The sequence below is a fragment of the Artemia sp. Qi Xiang Cuo genome, chromosome 3 (assembly GCF_049724085.1).
Source record: "Artemia sp. Qi Xiang Cuo chromosome 3, ASM4972408v1, whole genome shotgun sequence".
NCBI lineage: Eukaryota > Metazoa > Arthropoda > Branchiopoda > Anostraca > Artemiidae > Artemia > Artemia sp. Qi Xiang Cuo.
This window is the reverse complement of record NC_142796.1, coordinates 42,122,210-42,147,319: the sequence shown is the minus strand read 5'-3', so window position 1 is coordinate 42,147,319 and position 25,110 is coordinate 42,122,210. Positions and strand designations below refer to the sequence as shown.

Genomic DNA, 25,110 nt, shown 5'->3' with positions numbered 1-25,110 from the left:
AAGGATAAAACCTTTATTAAAGCTCCTCTATCAACAGAATCGAACTCTTGCTCATAATCTATAAAACTGAGGACCAAAGGTGTTTGAAAACTCATGCACTTCTCAATTATTAGCCTAAGAGTGACAATTTGGTCAACACATCCTCTAACTTTTCTAAAACCGCACTGCTCTTCTCTTAAAACTTTGTCTACGGCATCTCTCAGTCTAAAAAGTATAATATTACTAAGCAATTTGCTACCTACAGAGACCAGACTAATGCCTCGATAATTACCAAACTCAGTTTTATCACCTTTCTTATAAAGTGGCTTAATTAAGGTTTTCCTAAAATCGTTGGGTACTTCCCCTTTTTCAAAAATCATATTCATAATCTTCAATAACTTATTTCTAACCTCAGAGCCACCATATTTAAGAAACTCATTTACTGCCCTATCAGCACCTGGAGCCTTATTATTCTTTAATCCTTTTAGTACTGTTTCTAATTCCTCCTCACAAAACAAATCTTCCTTCACATCCAAGGTATCACAAACTTTTTCATTTTCCTCTATATTTTTTCCTGCAACTCTATCTCGGTTAAGCAAATTCTCAAAATGTTCGGCCCATCTCGCTTTAGCTTTTGCCTTATCGCTAATTGCCACCCCATTCCTATCTTTAACTGGGACAAGTCCGGATTGACTACTACCTCTCAATTTGTTAACGTGCCAGTACAATATTTTACTATTATGCCGTCTAGCTGCATCTTCTAAATCCTCGGCAATTTTATCCATGGCCTCCACTTCACACCTCCTTAGTTCATATTTCAATGCTTTCTCCACTTTCTTTACATTTCTTTTGTTTTCATGTGATCTATCACTCAGATAATTCTTGTACAAGTCCTTTCTCCTTTCTATTAAACTTAAAGCTTTTTCACTAATATTCTTAGCTGCAGTTTTCGCTTTCTTCCCTAAGACACCTTCAGCAACTTCACAAATTATTTTCCTAAAATTAATCCCTCCATCTTCCACATTGTCAAATTTTAAAGTATGCAGTTTAGTATTCAACTGTTTCTGGAACGTTTATCTCAAATTCTCATCCTGGAGTCTACCAGCGTTATAACTTCCCGGGAGGTAGTTACTCTTCCGAAATTTCAGCTCTGAAATAACCCTAGACACTACTAAATTCTTATCTTAACTCTTAACCTCTATAGCGATTCTTCTGTGGATCCTAATATTCCTTATTTATCGGTCCAGCCCTTAGTTTAAAATAAATTAATAAGTAAGTGATTCTGTCCAGTCGTTACATAAATGTCATGTTAGCTTATCGGCGATTTTATGACCAAACACTTTTTTGGTTATAACTAGATTGTTATACCTACAAAATGGCAAAAGTCTGTATTCATTATTGATTTCTTTTCCTAAACCAAATTTACCTAAGCTGGGATACCATCTATCCTTATTTCTACTGACCTGGGCGTTAAAATCTCCCAGCAATAACATCATATTTCTACCTGGGACCTTGTCTATTTGCTCCTGTAACTGTAAGTAAAATTCATCTGAGTCACTAGTATCTCCATCAGTCGGTTCTACAGGGGTGTATACTACTATAACTGATACCCTGAGCTTTCTAGTCATAAAATGAGCAATTAGTATTCTATTATTAATACCTTCCCAGCCTAAACAAGACTTAGCAGCTTCTTATTCATCATGAGCCCTACTCCCTGTCTATGCACCCCATCCTTCCTGCCTGAGTAAACAAATTGTATATCACCTATTTTCAGGCTTCCTACCCCAGGGATATGAGCTTCTGAAACTACTAACATGTCAAGCTCGAATTGTCTGAATTTGAAAGTCAAAATGTTAATACGATGTTCATTTTTTAATGTTGTAACATTCCAAGTTTCAATTTTCATGTTCTTTAAATCATTGAATTTTTTTTTGCTTCAGGAAAAGCAATGATCCCGGACAGTAGGACAGTAGGACTTTAATGTTACTTAATTAAAGGAAACAAAGAAGATGAAGTAAACAATGATTCAGAAGAGGAAGAACTCAAGCTGGCTTTAGTCTCTGGGGATTGTAACTGTATCAACAAAGATATGTTTCCCTTTTTTTATTCAGTTCATGATTTTTTTTGTAGTTCTGATAATTAAAAAAATATTTTTATAATTCTGTCAATTGATGCATTGAATAATTTAGCTTCTTTTCTATCATTTTTGAGGAAGGACAGCAATTGGTTATGTTTTGCTCAGTTTTTCTGTATGCTATAGTTATGTTACCACAAAGTATATTGCACAGAAAATGCACCCTTAAATAAGGTCATTAGATCTATATTAAAATTTTACCTTTGTCAACTTTAGTCCTTTTTTAATTAGATTGTATACATTTTCAATGAATCAATGCTGTTTGAATATATTACTTCAAAGTAATAGATTCAATAATTGAACTGTGAGTTTAACTTTATACCAAACAAAAAGAGTTCCAAATAGGGACAGGTCCTTATATTAGGCAGTGAAACAAAAATATATACAAAGACTCTAGATATTTTGATGACACAGTTGGTCACCGTCATCAGCAGAGTTATTAACGTACATGTCAAAATTAAAACAAACTATATTTATACTAAACAAAATAATCCCTTCAGGGTCAAAGCAAGTTACCTGTCCATCGACTTAAAAAGTTAACTAACTGTTCTTGAATTTTGTAATACTGTGTTGAATAAAAGTGAACATTTTTAATAAAAAGAATATTCAATACAGTATTACAGAATTCAAGAACAGTTAAGAGAACTTTTTAAGTCAATGGACCAATAACTTGCTTTGACCTTGAAGTGATTATTTTGTCTAATGAAAGGATGTGTCTCTATTTGGAACTCTTATTTGTTTTGTCATAGAAAAGGCAGTGTAGTCTTTGAGAAAAAATAACTTTACACCATTGTCTAAAAACTATAAACAAGTTTGGAATATTCCCCTGGAACAATTATTATACTTGGAAAGAGCATCAAGTGATGTATTCACTTCCTAGCTAAATTATATGAAAAACCAAATATTACCAAATCAGAAATCTAAAACTGCACCTTTTTTGTTTTAGCATGTCTCATTCTTGAAATTTGCCACTCTGCACCTTTAACTAGACAGCATGGTAAATTTTTGGCAGTTCATATTATTGACTTACAAATAAAGTGAACATACCACTCAATTCCTTTTTTTTGTGGTCTTTACAGATATAATAATCACTTCTATTGGAAATTCAAAATTACCCACCCTCACCCACTTAATGTGCAAATATATACCCTGAATTGGAAAATTCTATGAATTGATGATGACAAGTTTCAAATTGCAAAATTCAGTGCTATTTTTGTCAATGGCATTCAAAAAAATTGAAACAGTAGGATAATGTTTTATATTTGAGTTGCCTAATAAATGAGATATGAACTGTTATAAATAAGTATTTTTGGAATATGTTACTCATGAAAAACTTATTTCTAAACTAGTTAGACTGTGTTTTAACCACTTTTCAATAACTTAACTAGTATTGATAACTTCTTTGTGTGGTTACAATTCAGGGTATTTATTTGCACATTAGGGGGGGGGGGGTGGGTAAATATGGATTTGTGATAGAAGCTAGTATTATATTTGTAAAGAGCATAAAAAAGGCATCAAGTGGTATGTTCACTTTATTCCTAAGTCAATAATATGAACTGTCAAAAACTTACCAACAACCTTAATGGTGAAACAACCTAATTCAAGTTGGCACAAAAGGGACTTTGCAGTAGGCCTAATTTAACTTTAAAAGTGACTAGACCTACTGGGTATTTTACCCTAGCCTGTGTTCATCATTTTACAAGCATAATTAACTGAACATCAACAAATATAGCCCATTATGTAAGAAGATAGCCTAGCATTTAATGGAGAATCCACTGGTAGCCTAGGTCCTTTTGGTATTAATGTTTAGCTCAAAGAAGACAATGTACACAGCTGTTACCTTTCAGTACTAGGCAGATTTTCTGAGATACCTGCATACATATATCCTTATATTAATAGTAAATTTCTACCAAATCATAGCCTAGTATTGACTTATGCATAAAGTGAATATACCACTTGATGCCTTTTTTTTATGCTGATTAAAAATATAATAATAATTTATATCGGACAAGATTTTCAGCCCCCCCCCCTAAATATGCTAATTCAGGGTTTATATTTCTGCACTAGGGGGGGGGGGTGGGGGCTAATTTTGTTTCTGATGTAAATGGGAGGTAAGCTTAAACTTTACCCCCACCCCCTCTAATGTAAAAACATATACCCTGAATTGGCATATATAGAGAGGGGGGGGGGGCTGAAATTCATTTCTGATAGAAATGATTAGGCCTAGGCTAGCCTATTAGGGTAAGACACCCAGTAGTCGGACACTTTAATCACTTTGAAAACTTTTTGACATTTAAACTACTCTAATTACTGTATTATACCTCCTAGAAACTTAATTTTTTTACAGTTAAAATTCTGTATCTTTTGTGAACAAGTAGGTTACTAATTCAAATAGTTAAGCCTAGTACAGCACTGCCTATTTTTGAAATACTAACAAGTGACAATTCCGCCTAAAGTCGGACATACAAATGGCTCATTGTAAATAGTTATGACGCAATATTGCCTAGTCCCGACCAGCAGTCTCCCTATTCACGGACACCAGCAAAAAAACTGGTTTTCCCAGTCTTGTTTTCTATATACTGTAATCTGGGCCAAGCTACTTTCGAAAGAGCTGCAGTTTGTAAATCAACATTTAGCAAATGACAAATTAATTTTTAAAGGTTTATTACAAATTTGTATCACTAATTTGATTTTTAGAGAAGATAATAATTCAGATTTGACTTATTGATAAAAGGTTTTATCCGTGTTATGAAATGTGAACATGTGCTGATCAGGGATTTTTTTTTTTGGGGGGGGGGGACGAAAGAGGACAAGATAAAAAAAAAAATTAATGGGTGCAAAAGAGGTTGTTCTGATACATTTTGATTAGGCGTAAGTTTAATTCACGCAAACTTGAGTTAATTAAGTAAATTACGCTCTTTAATGCTCTTTTTTATGCTCTTTAAGAATATAGCAATTATTTTTATTGGAAATGAATTTTAGCCCCCACCCCTATATATACCAATTCAGGGTATATATTTGCACATTAGGGGGGTGGGGGTAATTTTATTTCTGTGTAAATGAGAGGTAAGTTTCAACTCCCCCCCCCCCCTAATGTGCAAATATATACCCTGAATTGGTATATATAGGGGTGGGGGCTAAAATTCATTTCCAACAAAAATGGGTAAATATATACCAAATCATATTATTAAGTTAGGAATAAAGTGAATACACCTTTCGATGCCTTTTTTTATGCTGATTACAAATATAATAATCATTTCTATCGGAAATGAATTTCAGCCCCCCCCCCTATATATACCAATTCAGGGTATACATTTCTACATAAGGGGGGGGGCAAATTTTGTTTCTGATGTAAATCGGAGGGAAGTTTAAACGTAAGTTTAAGATAAATATTCAGATTGAAATTATTGAGAAAAGTGATTTTCTTTGTTATTAAATGGAGACAGGTGCGGATCAGGGAGTTTGTTTTTTTTTTGGGGGGGGGAGAATAGGTGGATACAAAAAAAAAAGTATGTGGGCGCAAAATATGCTTTTACCATAAACTTGCATAAGGAGTTAGTTTAATTATCGCACACTTGAGTAAATTACACTACTTAAGGCTACACTAGGGGGGCGTGCGCCCCTTCGCCCCCTCTCCGCTGGATCTGCCACTGAATGAGGGGAACTGGTATTCCCCTGTACAATGTTTTCAACTATGCAAGATTCCAATGGTGCACTTTTCATATTGATCTGACACTATTTTTGATGTGTTTTAGGCTTTTTTAGAAATCACCATAAACTTTTTTTTGGAATAAACTTTTACTTTTAAAACGAACCAAAATAATAGTTATCATTCCTGAATCAATGTTCCATGGCAACTTTTTCTTAATAGTAATTTTTTTTCAAAATGTTTTTAACTTTTGGTTACTATGGGCTGTTGTTTGTTCTTTACTAGGTTACACCTACCTCTGCAACCATGACAGTAGTGGATCCAGAGGGGGGAGGGGGTTCATCCCCTAGTCAGTACCTCACTCTTTAAGCCAAATAGTCTTTAGTACTTTTAAAAGAGCTATTTGCTCTACATAAGGGTCTTCGTGATTATGGGATCATTTTTAAAGAATTGGAACAAAATTCAAACTTAAGCTTAAAGAGCGAGGTATTGACTAGTAGGCGAGCCCCCTAATATAGGCCTACATAATAAAAATATATGAATGTAGAAGTTCGTTAAGTAAGTTAATTCGTAAGTTATGTATCTTTATTACTAATAAAAACGTTTGTAAATAAAATTAAATAAGTTTTGAGAAAGCCATTTAACCAAATAAAAGTAAAATTGATATGCAAATTTTGTTTTAATTATTCATGTATGGTGACCCAAGATCAAAACCTGCATCAATTCAAAAACATTCAAAAATTAAATAAAAAAACAAGTTTTTTAACTGAAAGTAAGGAACAACGTTAAAACTTAAACAGAAATTATTCCGTATATGAAAGTGTCTGTCCCCTCCTCAACGCCTCGTTCTTTACGCTAAAGTTTGACTTTCTCACAACTTTTATTTTTGTTAAAAAATAAAAAATTCGTTAATCCCCCTCCGCGTCAGAAGCTAAACCCAAAATATTCTTTTTTTGATGGGTTTTTTTTTTTTGCTCTGGCATTCTTCAATACAAATATTTAACTTTATAACGTGAAAAGGCGCCTTTGATTATTTATTTGCTTTCAATCTTTCATATAAGTGACTGAAATATAGCCCCGTATAGTAAAGAATACTCCATAATCCTTCGTCCCGATGTCTTAATTTAGCTTAAATTCATTTTTATTATCGGAATTCAATCAAAATTAAGTGAACATGCCCCATCAATATTGGTCAAACATGTCACTTCAATACCTGACAAGTCTCACATCAATTTTTCTAAACGGCAAAAATAAAGAAAAAAAGGAATCGATATGTGACTTCTCAAACGAAAACAGCTGTCAAAAGCAATTAAGAAATCCTTTCTGGTTTCAAATGATTTGCATAACCCACTTTCCGAATTTTGTACCGCAACAAATGACCATCTTTGAAAGTATTAGCCTATTAAAGATTTTGAGGATTCTATGGAGGGGCATAGTCTTGTCAACTTGTAGAAACATTGGTACTGGTGCATTATGTGGGCACTGCTAAAGAAATCAAGTTTGGTTCATGCTAATGAAATGAAATAAAATGAATATGCAATAATTTGTTAACAAATTTGGGCTATATATTTCGGCTCAACGGACTTGTTGTTGTCATTTTAATGACAAAAGATATCATTTTAATAGCGGGGAACTTGATTTTAATAACCCAGTAATGGAAAATTTTCTGCGGGAGCACATGTGTACTAGGGGGCCAGTTATTTGTGGGGAAACTTCCAAAAAGGATGGAATTTCTGTTTTTTTTCTGGGGGGAGATGGGTTAAACAAAAAAAACTAAAACTCTTTTTTTGAAAACAATTTTGAAGTTTTTGCCGCAATATCAGCAATAAGTGTTTTCAGCTATGGGTTCAAATCCCGGGCTGTGGCTCTGGATCTAAAACCTATTTTGTAAAGGGCTTGATTTACTACGCAGATACAAGCCCTACTTGAGCCTGAAAACGAAGCTAACACCAATTTTGGCTCCCAAATTTTCGCAACGAAATTCTATTTTGTTTTTCCACGAAAAATCCCCGAATCTTGAAGACTTGTCCCCGAAAACTCTCCGAATTGTGAAGACTTGTCACCGAAGTTAAATTTTCGAGAGTGAAAGCCCTGTATATTATATCTGTTTGAGCCAAAAACACAAAAACTTGTTTACCTACATTTTTGTTATATTTTTTCAAGGCAGACAACCATTTTGTTTTTGGGAGGGGGGGGGTGTTCCACTCCCCCCCCCCTGGGTACAGCCTTGTCCAAGGAAAAAAATTTGCTATTGTACAAGCAAACCAGTAACGAAAAACCTGTCAAATAGGCTATTTGCAAGAGACCGCTATAGATAAAACATTGCAAAGCTGTGGTTTCTCTTGGAGTTACAATATTTAAACGAGTGTTGTTTGGTTTTTAAGGGGGGGGGCGGGCCCTAGGTTAGGTTAGGTATTTAACCTAAGTGTTTATTGTTTTAAAAATTAAGTTGTGTAACAGATTAAAAATTTAGCGTAAAGAGCGAGGCATTGAGGAGGAGACAGTCCCTTTCATATACAGAATAATTTCTGTTCGTTTTAAGTTTTAATGTTGGTCCTTACTTTCAGTTAAATTTTTTTTATTTAATTTCTGAACGTTTTTGAATTAATGCAGCTTAGATTTTGACTCACCGTACATGAATAATTAAAACAAAATTTGCATATAATTTTACTTTTTTGGATAAATAGCTTTCTCAAAATTTTGCTCTGACGTAACTTACGAATTAAATTGTGTAACGACATTCTATATTTATTTTTCTTCATTACGTAAATTGGGTAGTTTACATCCTAGACAATATCTTGCTCATTAAACTAAAATTCGGGTTTTGTTCGAATCAAAAACCCATGAATCACAAAATACGGTTGATAAGAATATATAGCTCTTTTGAAACTACTAAAAAAAGACTAGTGAAAAGGGTGAGGTCTTGACTAGGGGGCGCCCCCCCTCATATACATAATAATTTCTGTTTGTTTTAAGTTTTAATGTTGCTCCCTACTTTCAGTTTAAAAAACTATTTTTTTATTTAATTTCTGATCGTTTTTTAAATAATCCGGCGCTCCCTTAATAGAAATGTCCCTTCCCCCAAGGACACATCGTCCATGGACGAATCCTCCCCCGTAACCCTTTCCGCCCCCCCCCCATCAGAAAAGAATCCCTCCTGAAAGCACAAAAATTCAGCTTAAAACTTCCATAATGCATACTCTACTGTGACATCTTCCCCGGAAATTAATTTTTAAACCCTCTCTCTTAAATAAAGCTTTTATATGCGCCTAATTTGACAAAATTATATTCTGTCTTGAAACTTCAAATAAAGTATCATCACCCTTTCTTTATCATACGTTTAAAATTATTAAAACATCAATGATACCACTACCTAAAACGTAACACCCGGGATAGCTACGCGAAAATTTATCATTCTTTGGTTTTTACTTCGAAACTTCATATTTACACAAGTAAATTATTGATACAAGTTTTTTTCCTTGTTATTCAATCAGGACAGGTGCGGATCAAGGATTTTGTTTTTTTTTGGGGGGGGGGGAATAGGGGGATTAAAAAACAAATTAATGCCGGTAAAAATAGGTTGGCCCGACAAAATTGATTCAGGAGTAAGTTTAATTAACGCAAACTTGAGTAAATTAAGTAAATTACACTACTTTCGGCTACACTAGGGGTGCGTGCACCCCTTCACCTCCTCCCTACTGGATCTGTCGCTGAATGAGGAGACCTGGTTTTCCCCTGTACAATGTTTTCAACTATGCAAGATTCCAATGGTACACTTTTCATATTTATCTGATACTATTTTTGATGTGTTTTAGGCTGTTTTTAGAAATCACCATAAACTTCTTTTTGGAATAAAATTTTACTTTTTAAACGAACCAAAATAATAGTTACCATTCCTGAATCAATGTTCAATGGCAACTTTTTCTTAATAGTAATTTTTTTCAAAATTTTATCCTTTGAAACGAGGCGGGATTTCTTAATTGCTTTTGACAGCTGTTTTTGTTTGAGAAGTCGCATATTGATTCCTTTTTTTCTTTATTTTTGCCGTGTGTCAAAAATGGAAGGTTGTATCAAAAAGAAATCAAGTTTGGTTCATGCTAATGAAATAAAATAAAATAGGATGAATATGCAATAATTTGTAAACAAATTTGGGCTATATATTTCGGCTCAACGGAATTGTTGTTGTCATTTTAATGACAAAAAATATCATTTTAATAGCGGGGACATTGATTTTAATAACCGAGGACTGGAAAATGTTAGGCGGTAAAAAATTGGGCCGCGGGGGCCGGGTCGGTGGGTGGACCCTGCCAGACGGGAGGGACTGTCGGAATGGCTTGGGGGGAGGTGGGTTAAACAAAAAAAAAACATAATTGGGTACGTACGCATTATGCGGGCCCCGCATATTTTACAAGTCTGACCATTATTTTTTTTTTTTTGGGGGGGGGGTCAAACCCCTAACCCCCTCCCCCCTGGGTACTACCTTGGCCAAGGGAACAAATTTGCTATTGTACAAGGAAACCAGTCACGAAACCTGTCAAATACGCTATTTGCAAGAGATCGCTATAGATAAATGACTGCAAAGCCGTGGTTTCTCAATGAGTGTCAACATTTACACGATTGATTTTTGTGGTTTAAAGGGGGAAATGGTACCTAGGTGAGGTTTGGTTACGTATTTAATATATGGTATGATTCCCCCCCCCCCCCTAATGTGCAAATATATAGCCCAAATTTTTTTCTAAATTATTATAAATTCATCCTATTTTTTTTTACCTTCGTCCTATCTAATTTGGGCGGGGGGCTGTCCCCCGAGATGTGTCTCTCCGTTTTGCAAAACCCATACGCTAACGGATAACAGCTAATGGTGGCGGATCCGGGCAGTGGTGAGGGGGGCACGTAACCCCTAGCGAAGTCTGAGCATATAAGATTCTTGATGCTCTACTTGAAAGTCAAGTAAAGTTTATTCTAAATAAAATTTATTTTAAAAAACAAAGTTTTCCCAAAGGAATCAAAGAGCAAAGTTGAAACTTAAAATGAACAAAAATTATTACTTCACAGCCTATCTAACATATATCAATAAAACTAGCACAAATAAACCAACTAATTAGGTTTCTCTAGGCTTTTAGTATTATAAAAAACAAGCGCTTTACTGAAAACACAAAAGGCAAGGGTTTTAAGGTATCCCCCGAGGGCATATATGACACCGTCATTCAGCCAGGGGTGGGCAACCACCCCCTTGACCCCCCCCCCGCCCTTTATGGGTGCCCATGTAACAAGATAATATTTAACAAGTACCAAAAATAATTTATCGTTATTGTTATGTTGTATTACAAAACAGAGATCAGGACCGCTGGATGGGCCCTAAGGGTCTAGTGCCGTCATACTTACATATACTTACTTATTTTCATTTTGGACTTGTTCTCATTATCGCTTCCACTTTTCAAACAGTTCGTGGTAACGAACTGTAAGTAAGGAGCGACCCGGCTCAATGGTAACCGAACCTCTAAAAAACGGGATTTTGATACCAATAGATACATCAAAACAAACAGATTTTAATTCTGATTTCAAATATATAAGTTTCATCAAGATTAATCTTAACCATCAAAAGTTACGCGCCTGAGAAAATTTGGCTGATTTTCGTAAAAAGGTGGATAGGCCCCTTAAAAACTATAGAACCTTAATGAAAATCACACCATCATATTTAGCGTATCAGAGAACCCTAATGTAGAGGTTTCAAGCTCCTATCTACAAAAATATGGAATTTTCCATTTTTTGCCATAAGAAAGATCACGGATGCGTGTGTATGTGTTTGTTTGTTTGTTTGTTTTTTTTTTTGTTTTTTTTTCCAGGGGTGATCGTATCGACCCAGTGATCCTAGAATATCGTAGGAGGCCTCAATGTAATTAGAATTGAAAGCTCTAGCGTCCTTTTTCAGTGACCAAAAAAAATGGAGTGCAACTAGGTTCCCTCCAACGCTCATTTTTTTCCCAGTGATATAATTGAAAATTTGAGAGTCCGTATGTTTAGCCTAGTCGAAAATATTATAACTATTTCTTTTAGGATTACTTAATCATCCAAAGTCCCCAGGGGGAGGGCTGAAAGTTATGAACTTTACTCAATGTTAACATATAGTATTGGTTATTGGGAAGTATACAGACTTTTTCAGAGGAGATTTTTTCTGGTAGGTGGGGGAAGGCGCGTGTCGGGGGCGATAGAGAAGGATCTTTCCACGCAGGAAGGTTTCATGGGGGAATGGACATTGCTATGAAGGGGGCGCCGGATTTCCCAGAATTATTAAAGAAAAAGATCAGGAATTAAATAAAAAAAAAAACAAGTTTTTCAACTGGTCAACTGATTGTGATTAAGAAGTCATTTTTAAAGAACTGGAAAAAAAATTTGAACTATAGTTTAAAGAGCAGGGTATTGACTAGGGGGCGAACCCCCTAATATACGTGTTAAAAATTTATGAATATAGAAGTTCGTTACGTAAGTTAATTCTAAGTTACGTATATTTATTACTAATAAAAACGTTCGTAAATAAAATTAAACAAGTTTCGAGAAAGCCATTTAACCAAATATAATATGCAAATTTTGTTTTAATTATTCATGTACGGTGAGCCAAAATCAAAACCTGCATTAATTCAAAAACGTTCAAAAATTAAATAAAAAAACAAGTTTTTTAACTGAAAGTAAGGAACGACGTTAAAACTTAAAACGAACAGAAATTATTCCGTATATGAAGGGGCTGTCCCCTCCTCAACGCCTCGCTCTTTACGCTAAAGTTTGACTTTCTCACAACTCTATTTTTTTAAACAATAAAAAAACTTTAGCGTAAAGAGCGAGGCGTTGAGGAGGGGACAGCCCCCTTCATATACGGAATAATTTCTGTTCGTTTTAAGTTTTCACGTCGTTCCTTACTTTCAGTTAAAAAAACTTGTTTGTTTTATTTAATCCTCTAAAGGTGCAAACTTGGCTCTTCACTTTCATTTTTGAAATGTTCTGATACTCGATTTTGCATGCTTGTTAACCAGACAATCATTTACTCTTCCCTTCCCTTTCAAACCGTTGACTTAATTATAAATTCATATTACGGGAGTTCTGGGCAAGTGAAACAATTCTATCATTCTCGAATGAAAAATGACAGTTGACCAAATTTTAAAACCATCGGTGAAACAAGCCATTTTAGTCAGATAGCAACAGTAAACATTTCTTATGGCCTAATTTCATCATGAATAAAATAGTAATAAATTAAGGGGAAAAGTTGAGGTTCGCCTATAATAGGCGATAAGGGGGGGATTACTGATTACTGATACATCTGTATCAGTAATCTGTATGTTATGGTAAGTGACCAATTGTTAAAATTTAAGGTTTTTTCAAACAGTTCGTGGCAACGAACTGTAAGTAAGGAGCGACCCTGCTCAATAGTAACCGAAATTCTAAAAACCAGAATTTTGATACCCATAGATACATCAATAGAATCAGATTTTTACGCTGAATTCAAATATATAACTTTCATCAAGTTTAGTCCCACCCATCAAAAATTACGTGCCTGAGAAAATTTGCCTTATATTCGAAAAAAGGGGAAAACACCCCCAAAGTCATAGAACTGTAATGAAAATCACACCATCGGATTCAGCTTTTCAGAAATACCTGTTGCGGAAGTTTCAAGCTCCTATTTGCAAAAATGTGGAATTTTGTACTTTTTGTCAAACAGTTCGTGGTAACGAACTGTAAGTAAGGAGCGACCCGGCTCAATGGTAACCGAAACTCTAGAAGACGGGTCTTTGATACAAATAGATACATCAAAAGAATTAGATTTTAATGTTGATTTAAAATATATAACTTTCATCAAGTTTAGTGTTACCCATCAAAAGTTAAGCGCCTGAGAAAATTTGGCTGATTTTCGAAAAAAGGGGGAAAGACCCCCTAAAAGTTATAGAACCTTGATGAAAATCACACCATCATATTCAGCGTATCAGAGAACCCTACTGTAGAGTTTTCAAGCTCCTATCCACAAAAATGTGGAATTTTACATTTTTTGCCAGAAAAAAGATCACGGATGCGTGTTTATTTGGTTTTTTTTTCCTCAGGGGTGATCGTATCGACCCAGTGGTCCTAGAATATCGTAGGAGGGCTCATTGGAACTGAAATTAAAAGTTCTAGTGCCCTTTTTAAGTGACCAAAAAAATGGAGGGCAACTAGGCCCCCTCCCACGCTTATTTTTTTCCTAAAGTCACCCGATCAAAATTTTGAGATAGCCATTTTGTTCATCATGGTCGAAAATATGATAAATATGTCTTTTAGGGTGACTTAATCCTCCGAAGTTCCCAGAGGGAGGGATAAATGTTATTAAATTTACCAATTTTTAACTTATAGTTTTGTTTTTTGGTATTTATACATATTTTTCAGGTGTTTTTTTTTGTGTTTTTGGGTGGTATGGGTGGGTCGTTGGTTATGTTGGAGGATCTGTTCATGATGGAAGTTTTCATGGGGGAAGGGAAATTGCCATGAAGGGGGCGCCGGACTTGCCAGCATTATTTATTGGTTATTGGGAAGTATACAACCATTTTTAGGAAGGATTTTTTCTGGAGGGGGGGGGGCTAGAAGAGGGGGTTACTCTGGAGAATATTTCCGTGGAGGTTGTTTCTTTGGGGTAAGAGACACTTCTATGAAGGGGGCGCCGGATTTCCAAGCATTATTTAAAAAACGATCAGAAATTAAATAAAAATAACAAGTTTTTTCAACTGAAATGTAAGAAGGAATATTAGAACTTAAAACGAACAGAAATTATAACGTATGTGAGGGGGTTCTCCCCCAAGTCAATACCACGCTCTTTACGCTACATTTTTTTTTTTTTCTTTAAAAAAATAGCTCTAGTATAATTAAACGGCATTTGTTATTAAGGTTTTTTTTAATAAATTTTTTTTTTTACTTTTAACTTAATGTGCGTGGTATTGACTAAGGGTAGAACCCCCTCATATACGTAATAACATATACGTAATAAAAAAAACAATAAAAAAAACAAGCGATACGGCTCAATGGCAATCGAAACTTTTAAAAACGGAATTTTGATGTCAATAAATGTATCAAAAGAATGTGTTTATAATGCTGATCCTAAATATATAAAATTTATTAAGTTTAGTATTACTCATCAAAGGCTACGAGCCTGAGAAAATTTACTCGATTTTTTAAAGAGGGGGGAACATCCCCTACAAGTGAAAGAATTCTTATGAAAATCTCACCGCCAGATTCAGCGCATCAGAAGACCCTATTACATAGGTTTCAAGCTCATATCTGAACAAATCTGCAACTTTGTATTTTTTGCCAGAAGAAAAATATACGAATATAGAAGTACGAGACGTAATTTAATTTGTAAAGACATCCATTTAGCAAAAGAAAAGTAAAATTTTTATGCAAATAAAAGCTGCATTAACTAAAAAACGATCAGAAATTATATAAAAAAAACAAGTTTTTTAGACTGAAAGCAAGGAGCGACATTAAAACTTAAAACGAACAGAAATTATTCCGTATATTAAAGGGGCTGTCCCCTCCTCAACGCCTCGCTCTTTACGATAAAGTTTTACTCTGTCTCACAACTTTATTTTTTAAAACAATAAAAAACTTTAGCGTAAAGAGCGAGGCGTTGAGGAGGGGACAGCCCCTTTCATATACGGAATAATTTCTGTTTGTTTAAAGTTTTAATGTGGCTCCTTACTTTCAGTTTAAAAAACTTGTTTTTTTTTTATTTAATCAGAAGAAAGATCGCAGATGTGTTTATTTATTTATTTTTTTTTTATTTCCCCAGGGGTGATCGTACCGATCCAGTAGTCCTAGAATATCGTAAGAGGGCTCATTTGAACGGAAATTAAAAGTTCTAATGCCGTTTTTAAGGGGCCATAAAATTGGGGGGGAACTTGGCCTTCTCACACGCTAATTTTTTTCCCAAATTAACTCAATCAAAATTTTGAGGTTCAGCATAGTAGAAAATCTAATAAATATGTATTTGAGGATGACTTAATCCCCCATAATTCTCAAGGGAAGGGCTGGAAGTTATTAACCTTGCCCATTGTTTACATATAATATTGGTTAATAGGAAGTATAAAGACGTTTTAGGAGGGATTCTTTTCTGATGGAGGGGGGAGGAAAGGGTTACGGGGGAGGAGTCGTCCAAGGAGGAGGGGGCCGTGGGGGAAGGGACATTTCTATGAAGGGAGCGCCGGATTTCCCAGCATTATTTAAAAAACGATCAGAAATTAAATAAAAAAAAATATTTTTTTCAACTTAAAGTAAGGAACAACATTAAAACTTAAAACAGACAGAAATTATTACGTATATGAGGGGATTTGCCCCCTAGTCAATACCTCGCCCTTTTCACTAGTCTTTTTTTAGTAGTTTCAAAAGAGCTATCTATTCTAATTAACCGGCTTTTGTGATTCAGGGGTTTGTGATTCGAACAAAACTCGAATTGTAGCGTAAAGAGCAAGGTATCGACTAGGGGGCAAACTCCCTAATATACGTAATAAAACATACGAATATAGATCTTCGTTACGCAAGTTAATTCGTAAGTTACGTTAGAACAAAATTTCGAGAAAGCCATTGAGCAAAAAAATTAAAATTAATATGCAACTTTCGTTTTAATTATTCATTTACGGTGAGCCAAAATAAGATCTTATAGCTCACTGATGTTAGCAAAAAGTGTGAAGACCACCACTGTTTTGCCATATAGAACAATGATGAGAGAACTTTGATGATCTACTCATCATTGTTCTCAGACCGCTGATCAGAGCAGCATGATGAAAGACGTTTGCACAAAAACGATCAAAGATGTAGGATCTTCGTTCAAAGATTTCACTTTTAAGCGTTTTCTGACAAAAGATGTAAGAACTTAGCACATTGATGAGTGAAAAAACAGGCCTTATAGCGGTCTCTTGCAAATAGCCTATTTGACAGGTTTTTCGTTACTGGTTTCCTTGTACAATAGCAAATTTTTTTCCTTGGACAAGACTGTACCCAGGGGGGGGGGATTTGAACACCCCCCCCCTCCCAAAAACGAAATGTTTGTCTGACTTGTGAAAATGTAAAAAAAATGTAGGTAAACAAATTTTGGTGTTTACGCATCATACAGGTATACTATACAGGGCTTCCACTCTCGAAAATTTAAATTCGGGGACAAGTCTTAAAAATTCGGGGATTTTTCGGGGAAGTCTTCAAGATTCGTGGATTTTTCGGGAAAAAACAAAATGGAATTTCGTTGCGAAAATTTGGGAGCCAAAATTGGTTTTAGCTTCGTTTTCAGGCTCAAGGAGGGCTTGCATCTGCGTAGTAAATCAAGCCTTTTACAAAATATGTTTTGGATCCAGAGCCACAGCCCGGGATTGGAACCCATAGCTGAAAACACTTATTGCTGATATTGCGGCAAAAACTTCAAAATTGTTTTCAAAAAAAAAGAAAGAAAAATAGTGACTACATGTGAACTGTAGATACCAGTAGCAATTTTTTATTAAGTCATTAATCTAAGAAATTCATTATAATATTTAAAAACAAAACAAATATTGTTTGCGGTTTCTAGATAAGTAAATTAAATAGACAAATTCAATCTATAAGTACGGGGTATTATTAAAACTTAAAACAGATAAGAACTAAACTAAACAAATAAATTTAAACTTAAATTAAAAAGGGAATTTTTACAAATTTGAAAAATTTAAAATTGGAATTTGTAATTTTTAAAAATTATTGACTTTTCATGCTGCTTCTAAGGACTTATTTGTTTACCCCCCCCCCCTCCCATAAAAAAAAATCCTCCCACAGAAAAAAACGGGAAATCTCCCCCCCACCCACACAAAAATTTACCCCGCAGAAAATGCTCCTCTGCCGAAAATACTCCCCACGGAATACCCCTCCCCCCTCATATATGCAATAGTTTCTTTTCGTTTAAATGTTTAATGTCACTCTTTACTTTCATCTTGAAAAATAATTTGTTTTTATTTAATTGTTATCAAGCTCAAGGCATGCAATGAACAAAAATAGATAAGCTGGAAATAACAACTAATCAGTCTGTACTGAAATGACGTATCTTGTTCATCTTTTGGCATAGCTTGTTCACTGTATTTCTTAATGAACTAATTCAAATTGAAATTTTGAACTAGTTAAATACACAAATGAAATATTCACAAATAAAAAAAATCTGGAAAACATCAAATAAAACAACCTTATCGCTTTTCTTCCTTGTACACGACAATGTAAAATAAGAATTTTGTAAATAATTTCTGAGACCACACGGGCTAATCATGATAAAACAAAAAACCGCGAAGACAAACAAAACTTTCTTTTTTTCTTCGCAATTTTTGTTTTATAAGAATTTTGAAGATATAAAAGGACCAGAAAAATTTATATGTGTATATTTTATGTGTAGTGCCGTCAATTGGGGAGCAGGGGTATTTGCTTCTTTAAGTTTTTTTGCCACCCTCCTATGTTTGGAAAAACATCCTTTTTGGTACTTTCATTTAGGAATGGCTTTTTCTTGAGATTTTCATCAAGAAAAATAAAAAAAAAACGTTTTGTGCCCCTATATTTCAAAATTATTTTACCCCCAAGCATTCATTCCACTTTCTAGTCTTTTTCGCCACCACTCTCCCCGCGCAGGCTTTGAAAAATTCTTAATTTGGCATTTTCGATGAGAATAGTATTTTCTTGGTATTTTTATTAAAAGTTTTCGTGACTTTGACCTACATTTTCGTGAGTTGATACCACTACTTTCTTTTCGAAAGGCGCGAAATAACTATACACCTTTCAACATCTTCATCGAAACTCGGCCACCAAACACGGCTACGAACTAGAGCTACGTACACAATTACTGTTTGTTCGATAATTAGTAAACTTCTTGAAAGGGTTGTGTTCCCGCAGCGACAATCAGTTTGGGTTCAGATGTGGCATTGGAGTTCAAAATGGATATTCTGTTTTCCCTGATTAATTTAAAAAAAAACGAAGTTTTTCCAAGGGAAGTAAAGAGCGAAGTTGAAACTTAAAACGAACACAAATTAGTACTTCACAGATTATCTAACATATATCAATAAAACTAGTACAAACAAGCCAACTAATTATGTTTCCGTATACTTTTAGGATTATACAAAACTAGCGCTTTACTGAAAACGCAAAATAATATAGGAGTTTTGGTACAGTAAAAGCAAACCAATTAAGGACGCGTTTTACAGAATACAAATATTATCAATCCTTTTTTGGATCAATCCCTTTTAAGATAAAGTAACAATCCAGATTTGGATTTTGCTTTATTTTTTTTACATTTAATTTAGTATTAGTTCTGCACAATGGCTCAGTTCAATGACTGGCTCTCGTTTTGGTTCTGCAAAGGACATATAATAAGTTTGTAAACAAGTTGAAGTAAAGCCATCTTGATAGTATTGGGACTGCTGTAAGACTAGGAAATGCCTTTTCGATTCGTTTAGTGTTGTTAGGATACATGCTCAATTTTGATTCTTAAATCAATAATCCTGTTTTTTATACTTGACTTTTGTGTTTTCAGTAAAGCGCTAGTTTTTTATAATAATAAAAGCATAGAGAAACACAATTAGTTGTTTTATTTGTACTAGTTTTATTGATATATGTTAGATAGGCTGTAAAAGTAATAATTTTTGTTCGTTTTAAGTTTCAACTTTGCTCTTTGCTTCCTTCGGAAAAACTTTGTTTTTTTAAATAAATTTTCTTAAGAATACACTTTACTTGACGTTCAAGTAGCGCATCAAGAATATGATATGCTTAGACTTCGCTAGGGGGCACGCGCCCCCCTCACCACTCCCCGGATCCGCCACCATTAGCTGTTATCCGCTAGCTTATGGGTTGTGCAAACCGGAGTGACAAATCTAGGGGGAAAGCCCCCCGCCCAAATTATATAGGACAAATGTAAAATAAAATAGGATCAATTTATAATAATTTAGAAAAAAATTTGGGCTATATATTTGCACATTAGGGGGGGAGGGACTCATACCATATATTAAATACGTAACCAAACCTAACCTAGATATTTTCCCCCCCTTAAACCACAAAAATCAATAGTGTAAATATTGACACTCATTGAGAAACCACGGCTTTGAAGTCATTTATCTATAGCGATCTCTTGCAAATAGCGTATTTGACAGGTTTCGTGACTGGTTTCCTTGTACAATAGCAAATTTGTTCCCTTGGCCAAGGTAGTACCCAGGGGGGAGGGGGTTAGGGGTTTGACCCCCCCCCCCCAAAAAAAAAAATAATTGTAAGACTTGTAAATTATGCGGTGCCCGCATAATGCGTAAGTACCCAATTATGTTTTTTTTGTTTAACCCACCTCCCCCAGAAAAAACAGAAATTCCATCCCTTATGGAAATTTCCCCACAAATAACCAGTCCCCTAGTACAAATTTGCTCCCACAGAAAATTTTCCATTACTCGGTCATTAAAATCAAGTTTCCCGCTATTAAAATGATATTTTTTTGTCATTAAAATGACAACAACAATTCCGTTGAGCCAAAATATATAGCCCAAATTTGTTTACAAATTATTGCATATTCATCCTATTTTATTTTATTTCATTAGCATGAACCAAACTTGATTTCTTTTTGATACAACCTTCCATTTTTGACACACGGCAAAAATAAAGAAAAAAAGGAATCAATATGCGACTTCTCAAACAAAAACAGCTGTCAAAAGCAATTAAGAACTCCCGTCTTGTTTCAAAGGATAAAATTTTAAAAAATTACTATTAAGAAAAAGTTGCCATGGGACATTGATTCAGGAATGGTAACTATTATTTTGGTTCGTTTTAAAAGTAAAAGTTTATTCCAAAAAAAAGTTTATGGTGATTTCTAAAAAAAGCATAAAACACATCAAAAATAGTGTCAGATCAATATGAAAAGTGTACCATTGGAATCTTGCATAGTTGAAAACATTGTACAGGGGAATACCAGTTCCCCTCATTCAGTGGCAGATCCAGCGGGGAGGGGGCGAAGGGGCGCACGCCCCCTAGTGTAGCCTAAATTAGTGTAATTTAATTAATTTACTCAAGTTTGCGTTAATTAAAATTACTCCTGACGCAAGTTTATCAGATCAACCTATTTTGCGCCCCCTTAAATTTTTCATTGGATCCACCTATTCTTCCCCCCCCCCACCCCCAAAAAAAACAAAATCCTTGATCCGCACCTGTCCTCATTTAATAACAAGGAAAATCACTTTTCTCAATAATTTCAATCTGAATATTTATCTTAAACTTACGTTTAAACTTACCTCCTATTTACATCAGAGACAAAATTTGCCCCCCCCCCTATGTAGAAATGTATACCATGAATTGGCATATATAGGGGGGGGGGCTGAAATTCATTTACGATGGAAATGATTATTATATTTGTAATCAGCATAAAAAAAAGGCATAAAAAGCATAAAAAAGCATAAGAAAGAGCATTAAAGAGCATAATTTACTTAATTAACTCAATTTTACGTTAATTAAAATTACTCCTGATGCAAATTTATCATATCAACCTACGTTTCACCCCTTTATTTTTTTATAGACTCAAAATATTTGGCCCCCCCCCCCAAAAAAAAAAATCCTTCATCCGCACCTTCCAACATTGAATAACACGGATAATAACTTTTCTCAATAATTCCAATCTGAATTATTATCTTCTCTGAAAATCAAATTAACATAAAAAATTTCTTATATTAATAAACCTTTTACAATTTAATGTTTTGTTTGCCATCATGAATCATGAATTTGCCAAAACATGAATTAGCAGGTTCTGCCTATAGGCCTAGCAACAAGCGGTCGAAAACCCGACAAAAGCGATAACAGGAAATCAATGAATGGAACAAAGCAATATTGCGTAATAACTATATACATGAGCGATTCCTATATGTCCGTCAATAGGAAGATTTGACACTTCTTAGTAAATTTAAAAATAGGAAGCAATGTACAATTGAAACTATTTGAATTAGTAACCTACTTGTTCAGAAAAGAAGCAGGATTTTAACTGTAAAAAAATTAAGTTTCTAGGTGGTATAATACAGCAATTAGAGTAGTTTAAATGTCAAAAAGTTTTTAAAATGATTAATGCATCGCAGGTGACCGGGAATTGGAGACTTTTGTCCGTGAATAGGCTGAGGATTCATTCCTATCAAAGATTCTGTCCGAGAATAGGCAGGTGGCCGACTACTGGGTGTCTTACCCTATGGCCTATTTAAATAGGCCTAGTTACCATCTAAATTATATAATCCACATATAATCCTCAACATTTCTTGTTTGTCATTCAATTAATTTGAAGAAAATTCACATTTGAAAAATTCATAGGTTTAAAATTTGGGCTTTGAATTTGACTATTCAGGGGAAAGTGTTTCTAAAAAAAAAACAAAAGCCTAGGCTAGCCTAGTTTTCAAAATCTTATCGTGATTCCATCTGAGGGAGAATACAGCTAAACTAAAACCTAAAATTCAACCCAAAAAGATAATAAGATAGGTTTAAATTCAACTCATTCCTGAATCTTGTACCAATATAAGAGAGTCTCAGCAAATATCGTTGAACCATCATGCTTGAAATTTGAAAAAATCTATGAAAAAAATGCCATCTATAAAATTTTGCCGTTTCCGTCATCTCTACCAAATACCAAACTGTTGGTCCTCATTGATTCAAACTGATTTTTTGTGACCTTATATGACATACGTACAATGAGTGCACGGAAACATATGTGTTAGTACTTATTTTAAGACAAAAAAAATAATTTTTGTTTTCGATTCATTCTCATATGTAAAACTGTCTATGTAGTAGTTACAGTTTACCCTGGACATTTTGTCTACTTTTGTGAGCAAACCTGCGTTTGTGACGTTAATGACACGCAAGGCTGGCTCATTTAGAGGAATCCTTCACGTTTGTTTGCGTAATTGAAATCAAATCCAAGACTGTCCACATCAGGCATGAAACTTTACAGAAAATATGAAAGGGGCTGTTCCCTCCTCAACGCCTGGCTCTTTACGCTAAAGTTTGACTTTCTCACAACTCTTTTTTAAACAATAAAAACTTTAGCGTAAAGAGCGAGGCGTTGAGGAGGGCACAGCCCCTTTCATATACGGAATAATTTCTGTTCGTTTTAAGATTTAATATCGCTCCTTACTTTCAGTTTAAAGAAATTTTTTTTTTGTATAAAGGCTGCGAAAGCAGGGGGTTTGGGGGCGGCAGCCCCCCAACTGTGCCTCCTAATCCCTGTACGTTTTAAGGTTCGACCTTGTAACTCAGCCTCTTTAAATTTTTAGAAAACGTAGTTTTTTTCAAATAATTTCTGCACGTTTTTGTACATTTTATTAATTATTATTACTTTACTAACTGTTCGCTGATCGTGTCAGGAGCTAAAGTGGGGGAGCTGCCCCCCCCCCCCCAACCCCCCCGCTCTTGAACATTCTTGTGTTAAGGCTTTTAATTCCTGAATACTCAAATCACGTCGTACAGGGTGCCTCCTAATCCCTGTACGTTTTAAGGGTCGACCTTGTAACTCAGCCTCTTTAACTCTTTAGAAAACGTAATTTTTTTTCAAATAATTTAAAATGGGAACTGAGTTTCTTTTTTAAAGTTTAAATTCAGTATTAAAAAAATTTGCTCTGACGGTGAATCGAACCCGGGTTGTCCATCCGACAGTTTGGAGTTTAAGCCGCTGCACTAAACATACACACTTGTAAGAGTTTTTTAGTAAATGGAATCTATTTTCGACGCAAGCAAATTCCCACAAAACTTGATATTTGTTTTTTGGAAAACAGGGAAGGAGTGATCAGATTGAGCTGAAATTTCGAGGATAAGCTCCCAGGCCCCAGGAAAGCTTATCCTCTAAATTTCAGACAACGTTAAAGGGGGGTTGTGGTGGGAAAACTTAACATGGGCTATTATAGGAAAACGAGGTTTTTAGTAAATGTAAATTCGGGGGATAGTTTTTTCGGTCTGAAAATATCAAAAGGCCCTAACAGGTCGAATTCTGCTTCGAATGAGTCCTCAATCACCCGGATCAGTTGCCAACTGTGGCCTGTAGGTGTGGATAAGAAAAAAAAAGAAATGAATTTTAAGTGGCTATATTTGGTTTTTTGAAAACAGGGAAGGAGTGATCGGATTGAGCTGAAATTTCGAGGATAAGCTCCCAAGCCTTAGGAAAACTCAACCTCTAAATTTCAGCCCAATCGGACAACGTTAAAAGGGGGCTGTGGTGGGAGGGTCAAAACTTCCGGCCCAGTTTACCCCATGAAGATAAAGTCGGAGGAGGATGAAATTTTGCAAGTTTTTTAGTTTGAGCTTGGGCTACAAAATGCGATTGCTGCCGTCTCTCTGCGACCTCTAGGACCTGAAATCGCTTAACATTGTGGTGGGTTGCCTCTTTATAGAGGCATAGGTGTGCCTCCTTGATATATATATATATATATATATATATATATATATATATATATATATATATATATATATATATATGGCTTTTATATATATTGATTTGATTTTCACTGTCACTTGTCTTCTATCTGAGCCTGTTGCCACAGTGAAGTAACAGGATGCTTTAAATCATCCTCCACTTTTTGTGTTTTCATGTAACCTTTGGCATATTTGATTCTGTACCACAATATTTTTTCCAAAAGATCCATTGAAATACAAGAAATTAAGAGAGATTCCATAATTTAAGGGATTTGCAAGGTGTCCTTTGACGGCTTCATCGGGGTCCAAAAAGCACATTTACCCATATGAATATCATTCAAAATTACCTTCAGGAATCTATGATGGATATGCTGCTATATTGATTTTGTGATAAATACGTTCAGCTGCTTTGAAGCTGAAAACATTAAGACTATTGATGGTTCGATCATCGCTTACGTTGAATGAAGCTAGAGCAAAACGTGAGTTCAAGATTTGTTTTAGTTTGTGGAATTCTATAGAAATTAAGTGATATCTTATAACAGGCCAAACCAATTTATTTGGAATTTATTGCGGTGGCAATCCAATTCAACCAACCAGGCAGCAACCTCCAAATAAATCCCTTTTGTTGCCTACTTTTCAGGCGAGAAAAAGGAGGACACCACAGTGAATATATACAAAGTTAAAGGGTCCAATGACTTGTAATTAACACTGACGCCGTTGATGGCATCTTTTTGAATTGTTACTGGTGTTTTCCAAAACAGTTTGTTGGTGTTGAAGATTGCGATGCCGTTGTTCTTCTACTATCATCTTTCTTTTTCACTTTCATTTTTGACTCGTTCTGAGTTTCACTGCTGCTTGTCTTCTAACAGCACAATTCTTTGCCCTTCATTGTCATTTTTGATACTCACTGTCACGTTTCTGCTAACCCTACATT

General features: G+C 34.9%; 1 protein-coding gene across 1 annotated transcript in view; it reads right to left on the bottom strand.

The window, feature by feature from the left end:
• Window positions 1-22,331, bottom strand: part of LOC148954110 (large ribosomal subunit protein bL19m-like) — a 52,644-nt gene extending 30,313 nt beyond the window's left edge. Inside the window, exon 1 of the mRNA XM_089086155.1 lies at window positions 22,286-22,331. Coding sequence (XP_088942281.1) covers window positions 22,286-22,325 — 40 coding nt within the window. The 5' untranslated portion in view covers window positions 22,326-22,331. The remainder of the gene's footprint in view (window positions 1-22,285) is intronic.
• Window positions 22,332-25,110: the final 2,779 nt, after the last annotated feature.